The sequence below is a fragment of the Amblyraja radiata genome, chromosome 9 (assembly GCF_010909765.2).
Source record: "Amblyraja radiata isolate CabotCenter1 chromosome 9, sAmbRad1.1.pri, whole genome shotgun sequence".
In the NCBI taxonomy this organism is placed as follows: Eukaryota; Metazoa; Chordata; class Chondrichthyes; order Rajiformes; family Rajidae; genus Amblyraja; species Amblyraja radiata.
The window spans coordinates 17,237,609-17,255,568 of NC_045964.1; the positions used below are offsets into that span (position 1 = coordinate 17,237,609).

At 47.0% G+C, this 17,960-nt stretch overlaps 1 protein-coding gene across 3 annotated transcripts in view; it reads left to right on the forward strand.

Moving 5' to 3' along the window:
• Nucleotides 1-17,960, forward strand: part of susd6 (sushi domain containing 6) — a 59,481-nt gene that overhangs the window by 22,966 nt on the left and 18,555 nt on the right. For 2 of the 3 annotated variants that reach the window (XM_033026796.1, XM_033026795.1), the window contains exon 3: nucleotides 8,647-8,823. The exons of the other annotated variant lie outside the window; for it this stretch is intronic. In XM_033026796.1, the coding sequence (XP_032882687.1) occupies nucleotides 8,647-8,823 (177 nt within the window). The remainder of the gene's footprint in view (nucleotides 1-8,646; nucleotides 8,824-17,960) is intronic. 3 annotated transcript variants of the gene reach the window in all.

Genomic DNA, 17,960 nt, shown 5'->3' on the forward strand with positions numbered 1-17,960 from the left:
CTGAGGCAGCTCCTGGCCCCGCTGTCAATTAGGGACGGGGCAGGGACATAGGGGAGAGCAAGCAGTAATTTTGGCATTGCGGCAGGATTTGCCCTGCTGCTGAAAGCGCTATGTTGATATAAGCAGTTGAGGAGATGGTGAATAGGGTGGCAATGCTGGCAGAATAAGACAGCAAAATCTTATTTAGAACTTGGAGAAGATGCAACAGATGTCTGCAGGTTTGTTGGGTTGGGTTAGGCACAAACAGGAAACCGGTGCTCTTGACTAACTCTGCAACACTTTGCAATTGATGGATGTTGATATGCAACTGAAACCACTGGGCGTAGTAGGTTAGTTCAACGGAAGTCTATGGGTTAGTTCATCTAACAACTACAAGTGGCAGAGCTCAGTCTCCAGAATGATAAAGGACCTTAAACATCATCCACATACTATTCATCGCAAGTTCATCAGACTGACAACATCCCACAAGATCAAGAATACCACTATTGATTTAAAGTTGGAGGACCACATCCAGTTAACCCAAACACCCATAGGCATGTCAACCAGAAGCTGCCAACCAGGAAATTATTTCATTCTGCACAGCACTTCATTAGCACTTTCTAACTCATTTTTCTTCAAGACAGCAAGGGATTGGAATACCCTACCAGCCAGCATCAGAGATCTCCAAAACATCAACACATACAAAGATGCAACTCCAAAAGCATCTCCGTCTCGACTAGCACATCCACCGCCATCATAGTGCTGAGTGATGCTCTACCCAGAGCTTTTCAACGTACTACATCCACATCCAGTTGAATTTAATTAAAGGCTAATGGGTTAATATTGGAGCACTCGTGCTGTACTGAACTGGGCAGTTCATGAACCTGACCACTGCCATGTTCTCTAAGGCAATGAGGTAGCAGGGCATCACCTGTAGGGACAAGGAACTGCAGATGCTGGCTTCGCAAGGAAAGATGCAAAACGCTGGAGAAAATCAGCGGGTCAGACAGCATCCGTAGAGAACATGGATAGATGACGCTTCAGACCTTCTTCAGGCTCCGAACTGAAACGTCACCTATCCATTTTCTCCAGGGATGCTGCCTGACCTGCTGAGTTACTCCAGCATTTTGTGTCTTTCCTGGGGCAACACATCCTCAAACACCGTAAATAAAAATTGTCGCCATAATACAGAAAATTAAGCATGCTTTCTGACTTGAGTTGGCTCCAGTTCACAAAAGGCTTTCACCTATCACCAGCCATTTCCCTGAAGTGTGCCTAATATCCTTTTCCTAACACTGGTCAGTGCTGAAGGAACTTTGCATGCAACTTGCAGCACAGAAAGAATTTGAGTATAGAAGTTGGGAGGTCTTGTTACAGTTGTATAAGACATTGGTGAGGCCGCATTTAGAGTATTGTGTTCCGTTTTGGGCACCATGTTATAGGAAAGATGTTGTCATGCTGGAAAATGGTACAGAGAAGATTTACGAGGATGTTACCAGGACTCGAGGGTCTGAGCTATAGGGAGAAGTTGAGCAGGCTGGGGCTCTATTCCTTGGAGCACAGGAGGATTAAGGGTGATCTTATTGAGGTATATAAAATCATGAGAGGAATAGATCAGGTAGATGCACTGTCTCTTGCCCAGAATAGGTGAATCGAGGACCAGAGGATGTAGGTTTAAGGTGAGGGGGAAAGATTTAATAGGAATCTGAGGGTTAACATTTTCACAGAGGGTGGTGGGTGTATGGAATAAGCTGCCAGAGGAGGTAGTTGAGGCTGGGACCATCACAACATTTAAGAAACATTTAGACAGGTACATGGATAGGACAGGATTGGAGGGATATGGGTAAAACATGGGCAGGTGGGACTAGTGTAGCTGGGACATGTTGGCCAGTGTGGGCAAGTTGGGCCGAAGGGCCTGTTCCACACAGAGTCCATGACTCCAAAGAGGCTGTCCAAGCCCAGGGCTCCGCATCCTGTTTACTGTTCCATTGGCAACTTTTCCCTTTATTCCTCCACACCTATTCAATGTCTCCTAATCATTCTCTCTTGTGTACCTGCCTACATTTCCCCTCCAGACACGTGTGCTCTTGGCCCCAACCACTCCATGTGCTGGTTAGCTCATTCTATCGCTCCAGTGATAAGGAAGTTGCTCCATCGTTATTTGTTGGCTGTTAAATATTTAACTTGTACATGGACCACTGAGTTTGGGTTCTCCAACTAATGGAAGTATCTTCGCTAATACTGTGTACCTACTTCTAGAGCAATCCTTGTTGACCGGTCTTTCCGCCTCTTCTTAATTTTTCCCTCATCAGTCTCCTTGCAAGCTTCTTTGTGTAAATCTTTCTGCATTGCCTCTGTATCCGATTAGCGATCTGTCCATCAAAACACTGTGTGCCTCATTCTTAAGCACGAGTTTTATCCTTTATAGCAGCATCCTTGTATTCCATTGTCCCTGGCCACAGCTCTGGCATTTCCTCATGAAAACCCCATCTTGTTGTCCACTTTAAAACGGCCTCCTTGCTCCAAATATTGACACTCCTTTAAACATAGATACATAGAAAATAGGTGCAGGAGTAGGCCATTTGGCCCTTTGAGTCAGCACCAACATTCAATACGATCATGGCTGATCATCCAGAATGAGTACCCCGTTCCTGCTTTCTCCCCATATCCCTTGATTCCGTTAGCCCTAAGAGCTATATCTAACTCTTGAATACATCCAGTGAATTGGCCTCCACTGCCTTCCGCAGCAGAGAATTCCACAGATTCATAACTCTCTGGGTGAAAAAGAGTTTCCACATCCCAGTCTTAAATGGCCTACCCCTTATTCTTAAACTGTGACCTGCAGGTTCTGGACTCTCCCAACATGGGGAACATTTTACTGCATCTAGCATATCCAATCCCTTAAGAATTTAATTTATTTCTTCTATAAGATACCCTCTCATCCTTCCAAATTTCAGTGAATATAAGCCCAGTCGATCCATTCTTTCATCATACGTCAGTCCCGCCATCCCGGGAATTAACCTGGTGCACCTAAGGCAGCACTCACTCAATAGCAAGAATGTTCTTCTCAAAACTGCATGCAATACTCCAGGTGCGGTCTCACCAGGGCCCTGTACAACTGTAGTAGGACCTCCTTGCTCCTAAACTCAAATCCTCTCGCTATGAGTCTCCATCTCCACATGTGGTGTCAGAATGTCATCCGATACAGTTCCCAGGAAGCAACTTGGCTGAAGTGACGGGCATCTGTGAAGCCTTCTTTAAATTCAACACAAAAGCAGCTACAACGGGTTAAATTTTGCACCACATTCAACCAAAAGATATGACTTCTGTTACAGCAGGTATCAATTATTCATATGAAAGTAGGTGGTTGGTGCGTGTCTGTGGGTGGGTGGGTGATGTCTAAACCTGTGTTTGAAAGCTGCAAGTTGCTAAACCGGATTTGGGTCGCGTTTAATTTGTGCACTCGTGCTCCAATCTTCTTCCGTTTTTTCACTCTTGGTGTGATACGTGATGAATTATTGGCTGCAGCCCCATGTGTCTTGCCAGAGGCACTGTTTCTGTTTATGTCCAAGCAAGTTTCGGGGATGATTGATCGGCAAGTTCTGCCTGCACTTGTTCAACAAATGTCCTAGTTGGCAAAGGTCAGGAGCTCGTCACTGAGGAGGGTGTGATCAATCTATTTATCTATTATATTCACTCACTCGCACTCCTTTTTTGGTCAAATGAGTGTCAGGAGTGTTTTGCTTAAAGATGGGCATGGACACTATTAACTATGACCACTATTGAATGTACAGAGAATGTATGAAGAGTTTTCTGCACACTTTGCTTTGTAATATGTTTACTCTGAATAAAGTTTATTGAGGGGGAGGGGGGGGGGGGGGGGGGGGGGGGAGATGAAGAAGAGAAATTCTCACATCACTAAATGGAGGATGGGCTACTTTCTTTTGCCAGAAGACCCTCATTCACGGACATAACCACGATATGTCCATGAATGAGGCTGCAGTTTGGGCCTCCACTGCATCGTTATGCAGTGTCGTTATTATGCTCTGAATGTGATGTGTCACAGTGTTGTTGCAATGGTTAAAGTACCAGACACAATCCAGATGCTTACCTTATCAAGCCAGGGGCCTGGGTTCAAATTCCCACCATGTTAGCCATGGCATTTCAGTTCTTTTAATCTGGAATTTACCAAAAACAAGGCACGAGTAACAATTGCACAAAAAAACATTCACAAAAACATACTCTGTCCTTCATGGAGAAAATCCGTGACCTTGCCTGATCGGGCCTGTGTGTGTGACATAGTTGGTGCTTGACTGCCTCCTGAAGCGGTGCAACAAGCCACTCGCTAGTGATAGAGTGGGAAATGGACTGCCACTGGGTCAGGAAGGCAGCCCTCCATCATCCGCTCAATGGCAATTAATGTCATCATACTGGAAATGAATAAAATAGCCATTTCTGCTTTGGGGAGAAACTAATATGGATTGAAATTATTTTGCCATGTTTTCGAGTCTGGTCTGAATACTTATCAAAGGATGGTACAGCTTTCTAATGAAGCCCGTCCTCATGAGACATGGCTAATGTGTGTGAAGGATCTGCGTCTTTGTCTTTGCTTGTCTCTCTCTCTCGCTCTTTTGTTGGTCTGTGTGTCTCTTGACACACAATCTCCATCTCTACATCTGGTTTTCTCCCTCTGCCTCTGCTGCTTCTCCCTCTTCATGAGCATCATTGTGCGTGAGACTGGCTCTGAGCTGCTTTCTGTGTGTGTGTGTGTGAGTGCCTGTGTGTGTGAGTGTGAGTGCCTGTGTGAGCGTGCGCGAGAGAGTCTCTCTCTCTCGCTCGCATGCTCGCATCTCCACTTCACCCAATTGTATGACTATGCAGTATGTCTTGGCCAGTCAACAGGCACTGCTCATGCAGCAGTCTCCAGAATAATAAACCACCAGCTTTCTGAAAAAGTCCTGAATGTTGCAAGGAAGTTGGATGTAGAAGGGAAGTGGTGAGCTTTCTGCCGCACAGACAGTAATGGAATTGTACAAGGTTGCCAGGAAAGATCTTTGAAATAGCTGCTTACAGGAAAGTTGTGATTCAGTTTCTCGGTGGGAGGGAGATTCAGGAGGGCGAAGGAAGAGACATGGAAGCTGCCTTCTGCGGCAGGGTGACTGTTTGACCTTTATGAGGATGTTGCCAGGACTAGAGGGTGTGAGATACAGGGAGAGGTTGAGTAGGCTGGGACTACAGGGCCCTAGTCAGACCACACCTGGAGTATTGTGTGCAGTTTTGGTCTCCCAATTTGAGGAAGGACATTCTTGCTATTGAGGGAGTGCAGCGTATGTTCACCAGGTTAATTCCCGGGATGGTGGGACTGTCATATGTTGATAGAATGGAGCGGCTGGGCTTGTATACTCTGGAATTTAGAAGGATGAGAGAGGAGAAACATATGAAATTATAAAGGGTTTGGACATGCTAGAGGCAGGAAATATGTTCCCGATGTTGGGAGAGTCCAGAACCGGGGCCACAGTTTAAGAATAAGGGGTAAGCCATTTAGAACGTAGATGAGGAAAAACTTTTTCGCACAGACTTGTGAGTCTGTGGAATTATCTGCCTCAGAGGGTGGCGGAGGCTGGTTCTCTGGATGCTTTCAAGAGGGAGCTAGGCAGAGCTCTTAAAGATAACAGAGTCAAGGAATATGGGGAGAAGGCAGGAACAGGGTACTGATTGTGGATGATCAGCCATGATCACATTGAATGGCGGTGCTGGCTCAAAGGGCCGAATGACCTACTGCATCTATTATTTATTGTTTATTTGTTGGAGTGCAGGAGGATGAGGGTTGATCTTGTAGAGATGTATAAAATTATGAAAGGTGTCGAACGGGTAGATGCACTGAGTCTCTTGTCCAGAGTAGGTGATTGAGGACCAGAGGACATTGGTTTGAAGTGAAGGGGAAAAGATTTAATAGGAATCTGATGGGTAACTTTTTCACAGAAATGTTGGTGGGTGTATGGAACAAGCTCCCAGAGGAGGTAGGTGAGGCAGGGACTATCCCAGCATTTAAGAAACAGTTAGACAGATACATGGATAGGAAAGGTTTGGAGGGATATGGACCAAACGCAGGCAGATGGGACTAGTGTAGCTGGGACATGTTGGCCGGTGTGAGCAAGTTGGGCCAAAGGGCCTGTTTCTGCACTGTATGACTCGCTCTATGACTGTTTCCCCTTTGTGTGAAGGAACTGGATGAGGTCTGGTTCAGTATAATATTGCTGGGCAGAGAAGGGGCATCTGATGACCTTCCTGCAGCCAAGGTTGGTGTGGGCAGCACTGGCGAGGAATGGAGTGCTTGTCTCCTCTGATCCAGAGCATCACCCCCCCCCCCCCCCCCCCCCCCCCCCCCAGTGCGATCATTGCGAGAGGAGGACAGAGAGGAGAATGACATGTGGGGGAGGGTTTGTTGTACAACAGAGGTCTGTCCCCAACTGCACTGATTCCACACTCCGTCTGAAATAAAACTAACACTGGGCATGTTTCTAAAACCTAGACTCTCAACAGACCATGGTAGAGTTGAACATCAATTTTATTGAAGAATTGTTGCTACAATCACTCGGCTAAACCACATTTCGTAGTTTTAAATTTCCTGCTGTGAATCAATGTGAAATATTTCCCTGTGGGTTAGTGACTCAACCCAGGCCCTTGGCCCTTTAAGTCTCTGTAGGTGGTGCATTTTCTACCCGGTTTTTCAAAAACAAGCAGAGATTGAACATTGTCTGCGTCAGATAATCGACAGTTCAATGCCCAGGAAATTAGCTCATCCGTCTGCCTGTGGAGGGAAGCAGCAGGTTGGTGTCTGGGAACCAACTTGAATGTTCAGGCCCCAATCTGCTCTGTTTACGGTAGATGCACTCACAGTCTCACACACTCATTGTTGAAGGAATATACAGCATTGGGACCTGGAACCGCATTTCACTGTACCAATTGGTGCATGTGATAAATAAGTGTACCTTGTCCCTGTGACTGCACCCGTCTTCCAGCGAGCCAGGGACCAGAAATATCCCGACCTGCAGGTCCAAGCCTTCCAGCAGGCCTGGCGACGGGACTCTCCCCGTGAGCCCGGCTTGCCCACCGTGGACTTTTCCCCGAGCCATCGGACAGCGGGGAGGGATGCTGAGAGCTTCCCGTTGGGTGACCGCCAAGAACGACGGGGGGGGGTGGCAGAGAAGGAAGGGTGAATGGCTGAGAAGGAAAGGGGGGGCCCAGTGGGGCTGCTGCCACTTGCAGCGGCTGGCAGAGGGTAGGGAGCAAAGATAAGGCCATATGGTGAACCTTTGTATCTCTGTCGGCGCCAATGTTGTGACACGTGTAGTACTGAGGTGATGTCTGCTGTATGATTTTACCCGGTTGTATGCAAAACTAAGCATTTTGCTGTACCTAGGTACATGTGGCAATAAAATATAATTGAATCATTGGCTATGTCCCATCATCTGCACTTTCTGGTACTACATTCTGTGCTACAGCTACTCTAACTTGCTAGCTCCCCCGTTCTCTGTCGAGCCCCACTTTGTCAGGAGAATGTTACACTGGAAGGAATGGGCGACCATGTAAGTGTCCTAGCCCATGCGAGGCAGAAGCTGGAGTTTCCACATTGGTTTCATCAGCTTCCTGAAAGCCCTTCGCTGGAAGCAAGTCCTCCTTGATCCCAAGGGATAGACATATAATGCTGGAGTAACTCAGTGGGTCTGGCAACATCTCTGGAGAAAAGGAATAGGTGATGTTTGGGGTTGGAACTCTTCTTGAGATTGTCTGGCATGAAGGATGGAGTGAAATACATGGTGTGCTTGCATGGTTTTTCCACAAGCATTAAGTAGAGTTACACATATCACTTTTGTCAATTTTCTTGCTTCTTATCAATGTTCTCTGATCTTGGTATCGATTCAAGCATCTTGTTTATGCCAGCCCCTCCTAAACAACAGCCTGTGGTTCTTTTGGTATCATTATCTAGACGAATTTCTATATAATTTCTCCTTTAACCACAGCCCCCGCACCTTCCTCTTGGCTGGATCAGCTGAACTCCAACAAGGGCAGTGTGGTGGAGCTGCTGGATTCTACCAGACTTTACAGTGCCTTGGGAACCTGCCGACCTGCTTGTCTTTGGGATGTGTTTATAGGGAGAACGTGTAAACTCCACAGTGGTCAGGATCAAACCCAATGAGGAGGAATCTCATTGAAACAAACAGAATAGTGAAAGACTTGCATAGAGTGGATGTAGATGTCGTTTATGGAAGGATATGAGAAATTTATTTAGTCAGAGGGTGGTGAAACTGTGGAATTCTTTGCCACAGAAGGCTGTGGAGGCAAAGTCAGCGAATATTTTTAAGTCAGAGATAGATAAATTCTTGATTAGTACGGGTGTCAGAGGTTATGGGGAGAAGGCAGGAGAATGGGTTTAGGAGGGAGAGATAGATCAGCCATGATTGAATGGTGGAGTAAACTTGATGGGCCGAATGGCCTAATTCTACTCCTATCACTTATGACCTTAACAAGAGATACAAAGTGCTGGAGAAACTCAATGGGTCAGGCAACATCCCTGGAGAACATCGATGGGTGACGTTTCGGGTTGAGACCCTTCTTCAGACTAATGCACCCACATTCACTAATCCCATTTCCTTCTCTCCACAGGCCCATCAGCTCCTCCCAGAGACCACCACTTACCTGTGCATTCGGGGCACTTTATAGTGGCCAATTCACTTACTAATCGGCAGCTCTTTGGGACGTGGGAGGAAACGGGAGCTCGGGGTGGAAACCCACACAGTCACGGGGAAAACATGCAAACTCCACACTCAGATAGCCTTGGAGGTGAGGATGGAATGGAGGCCGGGGGTGGGGGGGGAGGCACCAGCTCTGCAAGCTGCAGTGCTTCCTCCAGTGCTACCAATAGATCACCAGCTGCCTGAATAGAAAAACTGGTTTCTCCCTTTCATTATCCGATGCTTCAACAGCTGCCACATTTCAACACCTTCATTGGCTGTGAATTGTCTCAGCAGCCATGGATACACATAAGCTGCGACAGGGTGGGAGTTTAAAGCTCCTTGCTCACCAGAAAGCCTCCTGTTCCCGCATCAGCCTCGTTTATACCAAAGTGCACACTGCTATTTAACATAGCTGCGATATGTCTTTCCTTTTAATGAAAAACAAGAGGCGAAAACAACGCATCAGTTTTTACTAAGAGGTGTAATGTTTACAGCATGAGAGAGAGAAGTTTTAACATTTATTCCTGTGAAACCTCAAGTCCTGTTGCAATAGAATTTCAGCAGCCGAGGGGCAAAGACTAATGATGCTGCGATGTGTGATTTTTAAAGAGCAAGGTGATGTAGTGAGGGTGAGAGGTAGAGTGAGAGTCTGACGAAGGGCCCCGACCAGAAATGTTGGCTCGTCTCTGCCAAGATGCTGCCTGACCTGACCGGCTGAGTTGCTCCAGCATTCTGCACTTTGAGTGAGCTGTAGTGTCTTGTTGGCTCGATCAGTGTTTAGAGAGTGGCAGCAACCTTTTGTGTTTTGTCACCACTTTCGTTTGCGTCAACAGGCGGGGGAGGTTGGTGGGGGGGTGGGCTGTGCCTCAAGCTTCACGCCCAGGGACAGACAAAGCCACATCCTGCTGCAGCAGCAGCTGCGGGACCGAGATACACCGGCCCTCTTTCCTGATCACTCTCAACACCCGCATCCCTCTCGAGAGCAGAGAGAAAAGAGCCTAGCAGCTGCCAAGCTTTGTGAAGCATCCACTGACCGTCTGCCTGCCTGGTGCTAGACGGGGCCCGCTCTGCAGGCAGAGGCCCTGGCGGCAGCTGAAGACAGCAAGCAGCTGGGCCTCTCTGAAGGCCGCACTTTGCTCTGTCAGCCCGGCCAGGGCCACAGAGGGCAGAGGTCATCACCGTTACCATGGCACCCCGTGGTAGCAGCGAGGCAGCATTGCATTGTCGCTTGGGTGGACGTTTATGAGAAAAAGCAACATCAAAAATAAGTGTACCGATTGGAAATCCCACATAAAAACAGAACATTCTGGAAACATTCAGCGGGTCAGGCAGCAAGAAAAACGGTTGTCTGTGAACCTTCACAAGACCGAGTAGCTCTGCTACTCTCTCTATAGATACTGCCTGATCTGCTGCTTCTTCCCTACAATTTTATGTTTTATTTATTAAAAAAATAGAGACCTCTAAAGTTATTTGGCATTTGAGCACCAGGGCCAAGGCCAACATTTACCTCCCATTCCTAAGTGACTCACTTGACGGCCATTTAAGAGTCAACTCCTTTGTTGGGTCTGAATTGACATGTAGGTCAGGCAGCGTCAGAATTATACCATTACTCCCCCAAAACAACATAACGGAACAGGATGGGGTTTTTAAACAATCTGGCAGTTTGTGATCATCACTACTGATAAGTACATTTCTTTCAATAAAATGAATTAAAAATGTTTATTCTGCGCACTTCTAGTTGCCCCATGCAGGAAAGATATGGAGGAGTGACTCAAAAAGCTGGGGTAACTCAGCGGGACAGGCAGCATCCCTGGAGGGAAGGAATGGGTGACGTTTCGGGTCGAGGCCCTTCCTCAGCCATTTGGAGGCTTTGGAGAGGGTGCAGAAGACGTTTCCCAGACTGTTGCCTGGATTAGAGGTTATTAGTTGGAAGGACAAATTGTTTCCTCAGGAGCACAGGAGGTTTAAAGGAGATCTTAGATGTTTATAGGATTGCAAGAGACATAGATAGGGTGGATCCCCCCCCCCCCCCCCCCCCCCCCCCCAAGAGGGAAACATTTAACGGAGATGTGCACATAGTTTTTACATTGTGAGTGGTGAAGGTCTGGGAACCACTGCTGGGGTGGTGGCGGTCTGGTACCCACTGCCAGGGGTGGTAATCTGGGACCCATGGCCAGGGGTGGTGGTTAGTGGTGGAGGCGGATATGGCAATGGCACACAAGTCACTTTTAGTCAGACACGTGCCTATGCAGGGAATTGAGGGATATGGATCAAGTGCAGGCTGAGGAGCTAGGCCACCTTGACATCATGTTCGGTGTGGGCCAAAGGCCCTGTTCTCGTGCTGTACTCTTCCATGTACTAACTTCCACAGCTGCCAGTGGAGGGATTTGAACTCGTACCTGGCGTGGTGATGTGGTAGTATAACTGCTTCCCCCCCCCCCCCACTAAACCCTGACTTCCACTAAGTATAAATAATTCCACAACACCGTGTCAAAGAGCAGGGACGCACCACCCAGTGCCCTGGTTAACATTTGTCTCTTGGTCAACAACACAGGGATTGTCTGCAGAAGGGTCTCGACCCGAAACGTCACCTATTCCTTTTCTCCAGCTTTTTATGTCTATCTACAGAGATAGATTATCTGGGTATGATCAAAGTGTGTGCAAGATCTCGCAGTGCCTTGTTTCTTTACTTTGCAACAGCGACTTGCACTTCAAAGGTACTTGGCTGCAGAGTGTGAAGGCAGTGAAAGGGTTACATGCATACTCATTTCTCAGAAGAATTATTTATGACAAGGAAGTGAACTTGCTCCATTTGCTTACGCATTACTGAGAAATACAATTTATTGGCTTCTCCCTCTCCCAAGATAATTAACTGCTGCTGTTTTAAAGCCAAGCCATCCCACAATGTGGGAATTTCACTGTAGTCTGCATTAATTACATTGGTATGAATATTCTACTGGGCTTTTATTTATTTCTTGAAAAGGCCAACCTCACAGAGGTATAATTACTTTAAGGGGCACGAGCGATTTAAATTTTTTAATTTTTTAAAAATTGGTCAACAGTCTAGTTTAGTTTAGAGATGCAGCGCAGAAATAGGCCCTTCGGCCCATCGTATCCGCACAAACCAGCGTTCTCCACACATTAACATTATCCTACACACACTAGGGGCAATTTTGAATTTACACCAAGCCAATTAACCTACAAACCTGTATGTATTTGGACTGTGGGAGGAAACTGAAGATCTCCGAGAAAACCCACGCAGGTCACGGGGAGAACGTACAAACTCCATACGGACAAGCGCCCATAGTCAGGATCGAACCTGGGTCTCCGGCGCTGTTCGGCAGTAGCTCTTCCGCTGCGCCACCGTGCCACCTCGCCATGCGTGACCTCGCAAGCCAGTTTATGCCATCTAGCCTTTGCTAAGATACGCCTCGCCTTTGCATTATTCCACCCTGTTAAATTGGTTCTGGTCCCATTGATTCAGGTGGTGGGGGAAGCTGGTGGGGAGGGATCTTACATGGGTACCAACCAACACTCAATGGCATTCACTAGTGCCTCGCTGTCTCATGGGGAAAACTGCCTGAGCCTTGATTTCCACACTGTTGGAGCAGCTGTTGAACTGACAGCCCATCTTCTCTCTCAAGTTGGGGTGATAGGAGATGGGCACTCTCCTGTGTTTTGGTCAATATTCCACCATCGACCAGCATCCTAAAACTATGTAACTGAGATGTCCTGAGTGCCACTCTGCCTCTGGTATCCTTCGTAACCTCCAAGTCTCCCTCAGTGCTACAGAGCTAACTAAAGTACAACGTCAATAATCACTCCCCAGTGTCTGTGGTGGTGTCGGGCCCACAGAGTTTGTTCTGTTAAATGTCACATCTATTAATACCCAAATGCACTTGTTTCATTTATTGCTTGTTATACAGTAGATTAATAGTCTGAAGAAGGGCTCCGACCCGAATTGTCACCTACTCTTTTTCTCCAGCGATGCTGCTTGACCTGCTGAGTTACTCCAGCGCTTTGTGTCTATCTTTGGTATAAAACGGCATGGGCAGTTCCTTCCTACACAGAATAATATATTTCCCAGTGAACTTGAAAGGGAGCATGGGAAACAGAGAGTCGGTGAATTTAAATGTAAGTGAGAAAGTGGCCCTTGTAGGTGTAACGGGAGCACAAGAAGCAAGCAATGCAGTGGCGTAGTTGGTGAGAGATGCTGCTTCAGAGCTCCAGCAACTCGGGTTCATAAGGTCATAAGTGATAGGAGCAGAGTTAGGCCATTCGGTCCATCAAATCTACTCTGCCATTCAATCATGACTGATCTATCTCTTCCCCCCCCCTAACCCCATCTATCACTGCCTTAAAAATACCTTGGCCTCCACAGCCTTCTGTGGAGACTTCTAACCAGCATCTGCCATTCCTTGTTTCTACTGCCTGGTGATGGGAATAGACTTGATGGGCTGAAGGGCCTGTTCTTGTGATGTGTGACTCTTTGACACTTTCTCGTTGAGTCAGATTCAAGATGCTCTTCAAACAGCTTAACCTGCAGCGCTCTGCACTGTCAGAGATGCTGTCTTTTGGGGGGGGGGAAATTGTTAAACAGACACACTCTTGGTTCAGGCAATCCAGTGTTTAGAGGAAGTGCAAGGGAGATTGAACAAAGAACTGCAGCTGCTGGTTAATACACAAAAGGACACAAAGTGCTGGAGTACGGATCTGAGGAAGGTTTCGACCCAAAATGGCACCTATCCATGTTCTCCAGAGATGCTGCCTGACCTACTGAGTTACTCCGGCACATTGTCTTCCTTTGTGTAGGGGAGATGTCTAGCTAATCCTTGCCTCTGAATCAACCTTTCCAAAACAGCTTTATGCAATGGCTCTACAATAATTGATGCTGAACTTCCTCCTTGCCTTTTTAACTTTGTCGCTGTGTCTTTGGCGACTGCTTTTTGGAATTTTAAATGAATAAAACGCACACAAAAGGAGGTATGTAAATGCAACTTTATCTTTCATTACACAGCAAGATGCCAGTAACAGCAATGTGTTAACCAGTCTCGGTAACATAGCTGTGGGAAGAGAAACGGTTAATGTTTCAGGTTGACGATCCTTCGTCAGAACTGAAAGGTTAACTCTGACGCCTCTGCATTAAACATTAATGGCGTCACTTCCCACTGGTGTATCATGACCTGCTGTTTCAAGTGTTTTCTGTCTTTCATTTTAGATTTGGAGCCAGGGGTAGCCTTTTTGATCCTGGCTGACTTGTGGGAGTTAATATTACGTTGGACAGCCCTGGTCTCATTGAAGCGGTGTTGTTGGGCTCTTTTATGCACATGTAGAGAGCAGACTGCACTTGGGTTTAATGTCTGATCCCTATCACAGCTCACTCGGCCAGTTCAGCGCTCCGTCAGCATTGCACTGGGATGTCGGCCCTGATTATGCATCAAAGTCCCTGGAGCAGGGCCTTAAATTACCGAGCTTCTGATACCGACCAAGCTGTGAACTGTGACTGCATTTTGGTTTCAACTGATCGCAACTTGATTAATAATTGATAGGTTGGGTGCACCCTTTTATTCCAGCTAAGAGCTTATTGAACAAAGAGGATTGGTATGACATTTAATCTGCTTCTGGGATTTTGGGCTACAGTAGAAATTCTTCCCCAGGGTTTTCTGGTTTCTCCGCACATCCCAAAGATGTGTGGATTGGTAGGTTGTGGCTGCAAGGAACAGCAGATGTTGGTTTACAAAAAAAACCAATGCAAAGTGCTGGAGTAAGACTCGAACCATCACCTATCCAGGCTTCCCAGCAATGCTGTTCAAAAGGGAACTGCAGATGCTGGAATATCGAAGGTACACAAAATTGCTGGGGAAACTCAGCGGGTGCAGCAGCATCTATGGAGCGAATTCCCATTCCCAATCTGACCTCTCTGTCCTGGGTCTCCTCCATTGCCAGAGTGAGCAACAGCGGAAATTGGAGGAACAGCACCTCATATTCCGTCTGGGGACCTTGCGTCCTTATGGCATTAACATTGAATTCTCCCAATTTGGCTAGCCCGTGCTGTCTCCTCCCCTTCCTTAACCCTCTAGCTGTCTCCTCCCACCCTCCCATCCGCCCGCCCTCGGGCTCCTCCTCCTCCTCCCCTTTTCCTTCTTTCTTTCCCCACCCCCCATCAGTCTGAAGAAGGGTTTCGGCCCGAAACGTCGCCTATTTCCTTCGCTCCATAGATGCTGCTGCACCCGCTGAGTTTCCCCAGCAATTTTGTGTACCTTCCCAGCAATGCTGCTTGACCTGCTGTGTTACTCACTTTAGTTTATTGTCGCGTGTACCCAGGTACGGTGAAAAGCTTTTGTTGCTCGTGATCCAGTCAGCGGAAAGACAATACTTGATTACAATCGAGCCATTTACAGTGTATAGATACATTATAAGGGAATAGTGCAAGGTAAAGCCAGCAACGTCCAATCAAGGATAGTCCGAGGGTCACCAATGAGGTAGATAGTAGTTCAGGACTGTTCTCTAGTTGTGGTAGGATGACTCATTCAGTTGCCTGATAACCGATGGGAAGAAACTGTTCCTGAATCTGGAGGTGTGCGTTTTCACACTTCTATACCTTTTGCCTGATGAGAGAGGGGAGAAGAGGGAGTGGCCAGGGGGTGACCCGTCCGTGAGCACTCATGCTCAAGCACTTTGTGTCTCTTTATGGATTGGTAGGTTAATTGGCCACTGTAAATTGCCCCTAGTGCACGGGTGAGTGATGGAATGAACATGTGCAGGGAACGAAATGGGATTCGTGAAGATACTAGTATAAAAGTGGCTACTTGATGGTCGGCACAGACTTGGTGGGCAGAAAGGCCTGTTTTTGTGCTGTCACTGAGACACTTTCTCTCTGAGATGCTCTTCACATAAATGAACAGCCAGCAGAGTACAGAATACATGGCAGGTGTTGAATCTGAAATGGGGACTTCTGTGCCCAGATGCATCTCTGCAATTGCTGGACTTCCACTGTCATCAGGAAGGGAATGTGAAGAGACAAGGGCTCTGAGACAACAATGAGACCAGCTGCTTACGACATTGCACTTTCATTCCAGGAGGTATATATCAGGTTTGTGAACAAAGGTGCCATGGGAGTCACCAGGGGATGTTTTATGCAGTGCATTTTGTGCATGGTGCATGCTGTAGCTATGCATGCCCCATGGTGGGGAGAATGGATGCTTTGAGCGGTGGAAGGGGTTCCAGACAGAGACACACAAGTCGTAGGTTGTGACATTTCTGAGTGCCTTTGACAACCCCACCCCAGAAGGTGGAGATTGTGCGTTTGGGAGACCCGCACCATATGGCTCACAGTGCAGCATCCTGTAGATGGTGTACACTCTTCTTTGGTGTGGAGTTTAAATATAGAAACAAGGAACTGCAGGTGTTGGTTTGCAAAAGAAGAGACAAAGTTCTGGAGTAACACAGCGGGCCAGGCAGCATTTCTAAAGAACAAGAATAGGTATTCTTTTATAGTCTTTTGGTTGGGTAGCATGGAAACAAAGCCTTTCACTGTGTCTCAATGCACAGGACATTAATAAATGAACCATTGAAGCGACGTTTCGGGTCGGGACCCTTCTTCAGATTTCAGGCGAAGATGAGCAAGTGTAGAACTTTATGCTGTGTGTTGTCAAACCTCTTTAAGTTCCTCTTTTTTTTTAAAAACTATTTCAGCCAAAAACTTCTTCAATGTCTGAATGACTTGCACACATTTTTAATTGTGTGCTGTTCAGCGGGATCGGTCTTTGTGCCGAGTTTTTGTACAGGGTGACTCTCGTCTGAGGCTTGTCTCGGGTGCTGAGGTTTGGCCATCGTGATGTGAATTTTCTTTGGCGTGTCCGTAAGCCTTTCAAATCAGCGCGGCCTTCCTGTGACATGTTGGCAGCCGTGTCCATGTGCAGTGATCCGGGGCTGCCAGTACTGGATCCAGGAGGCTGAGGTTGGGAACAGGAGATCCACAGTCCTTGTGCCTTCCCGACAGTCGGCGCGGGATGGCACGGTGGCGCAGCAGTAGTGTTACTGCCTTGCAGCACCAGAGACTCTGGTTCGATCCTGACTACGTGTGCTGATTGTACGGAGTTTGTACATTCCCCCCGTGAATGTGTGGGTTTTCTCCGGGTGCTCTGGTTTCCTCCCACATTCCAAAGATGTGCAGGTTTGTAGGCTAATTGGTTTCTGTGAATCCTGCAAGGCAAAATGGAGCCGAAGCCAGGCGATTCTTTGCTTGCTGGTCTCTGGAGCGATTGCAATGAATGATAGCGGATCCACTTCTCTCTCTTAAATCTTTTTAAACTATGCTACACCCTTTAACCTGTATCTGTGCACTGTGGACAGCTTGATTGCAATCATGTGTAGTCTTTTTGCTGACTGGATACCACACAAAAAACTTTTCACTGCACCTTGGCACACAGGGCAATAATAAACTGAACTAAACTAAATTGCCCCTAGTGTGTAGGATAGAACTAGTGTGCAGGTGATCATTGCTCTTAAACTAAGCTAAATTATACACTAATTTTGCTTCTCGCCGCTGTAGAACAGTATTAAGCAAGGGATCAACACAAAGGTAGGACCCTCCCAGATCAGGTTGCAATTGGGGTGATTTCCCAGGATAATCCCTTGACCTTCAGGGTGAAATTCTGGTTCCTTTTGCTTTACATTCAAAGGAAGTGCAACAAAAAAATGGGGAAGATGGAGCGAAAAGTGAGAGGGGATTATATTTGCACAGATTCACCAGTCATTGAGTTCATTAGCAAATAGGGGGTTCACTGAGTTTGGATTAAATTGCATGGATGAGCAGGATGCATAGTGTAATGTCGTACAATGCTCTGGCAGTGGAAGAGGTAAAGGGTGATATAAATGAGCTGTTTCAAATGTCTTGAGAGTTATATCGGGGGATTTACTCAGTATCGGAGTCCATAACGAGGTTCATTGTCTAAGGATTGGACCAACCTACTGATTAAAGTCAGGAAGGTCTTCACATAAAGAATAGTGGGAACCTTTCTAAAAAGCTGCAGGGACAAGAGTCAAGATTTAATTGTCATTTGTACCAATAACTAAACAGTCGTCTTCTTGCGTATGGCGTGCACAGCCTAAAGTAGCCAAAACACTACATCTCTTTGTTTGTGCACGTTGGGTTGATTGCATTAGACGAAACAAGGTGGACCACGTGAAGGTTGCAATCTCCCACCCCAACTAAACAATGAAATCCTTACTTGCAGCAGC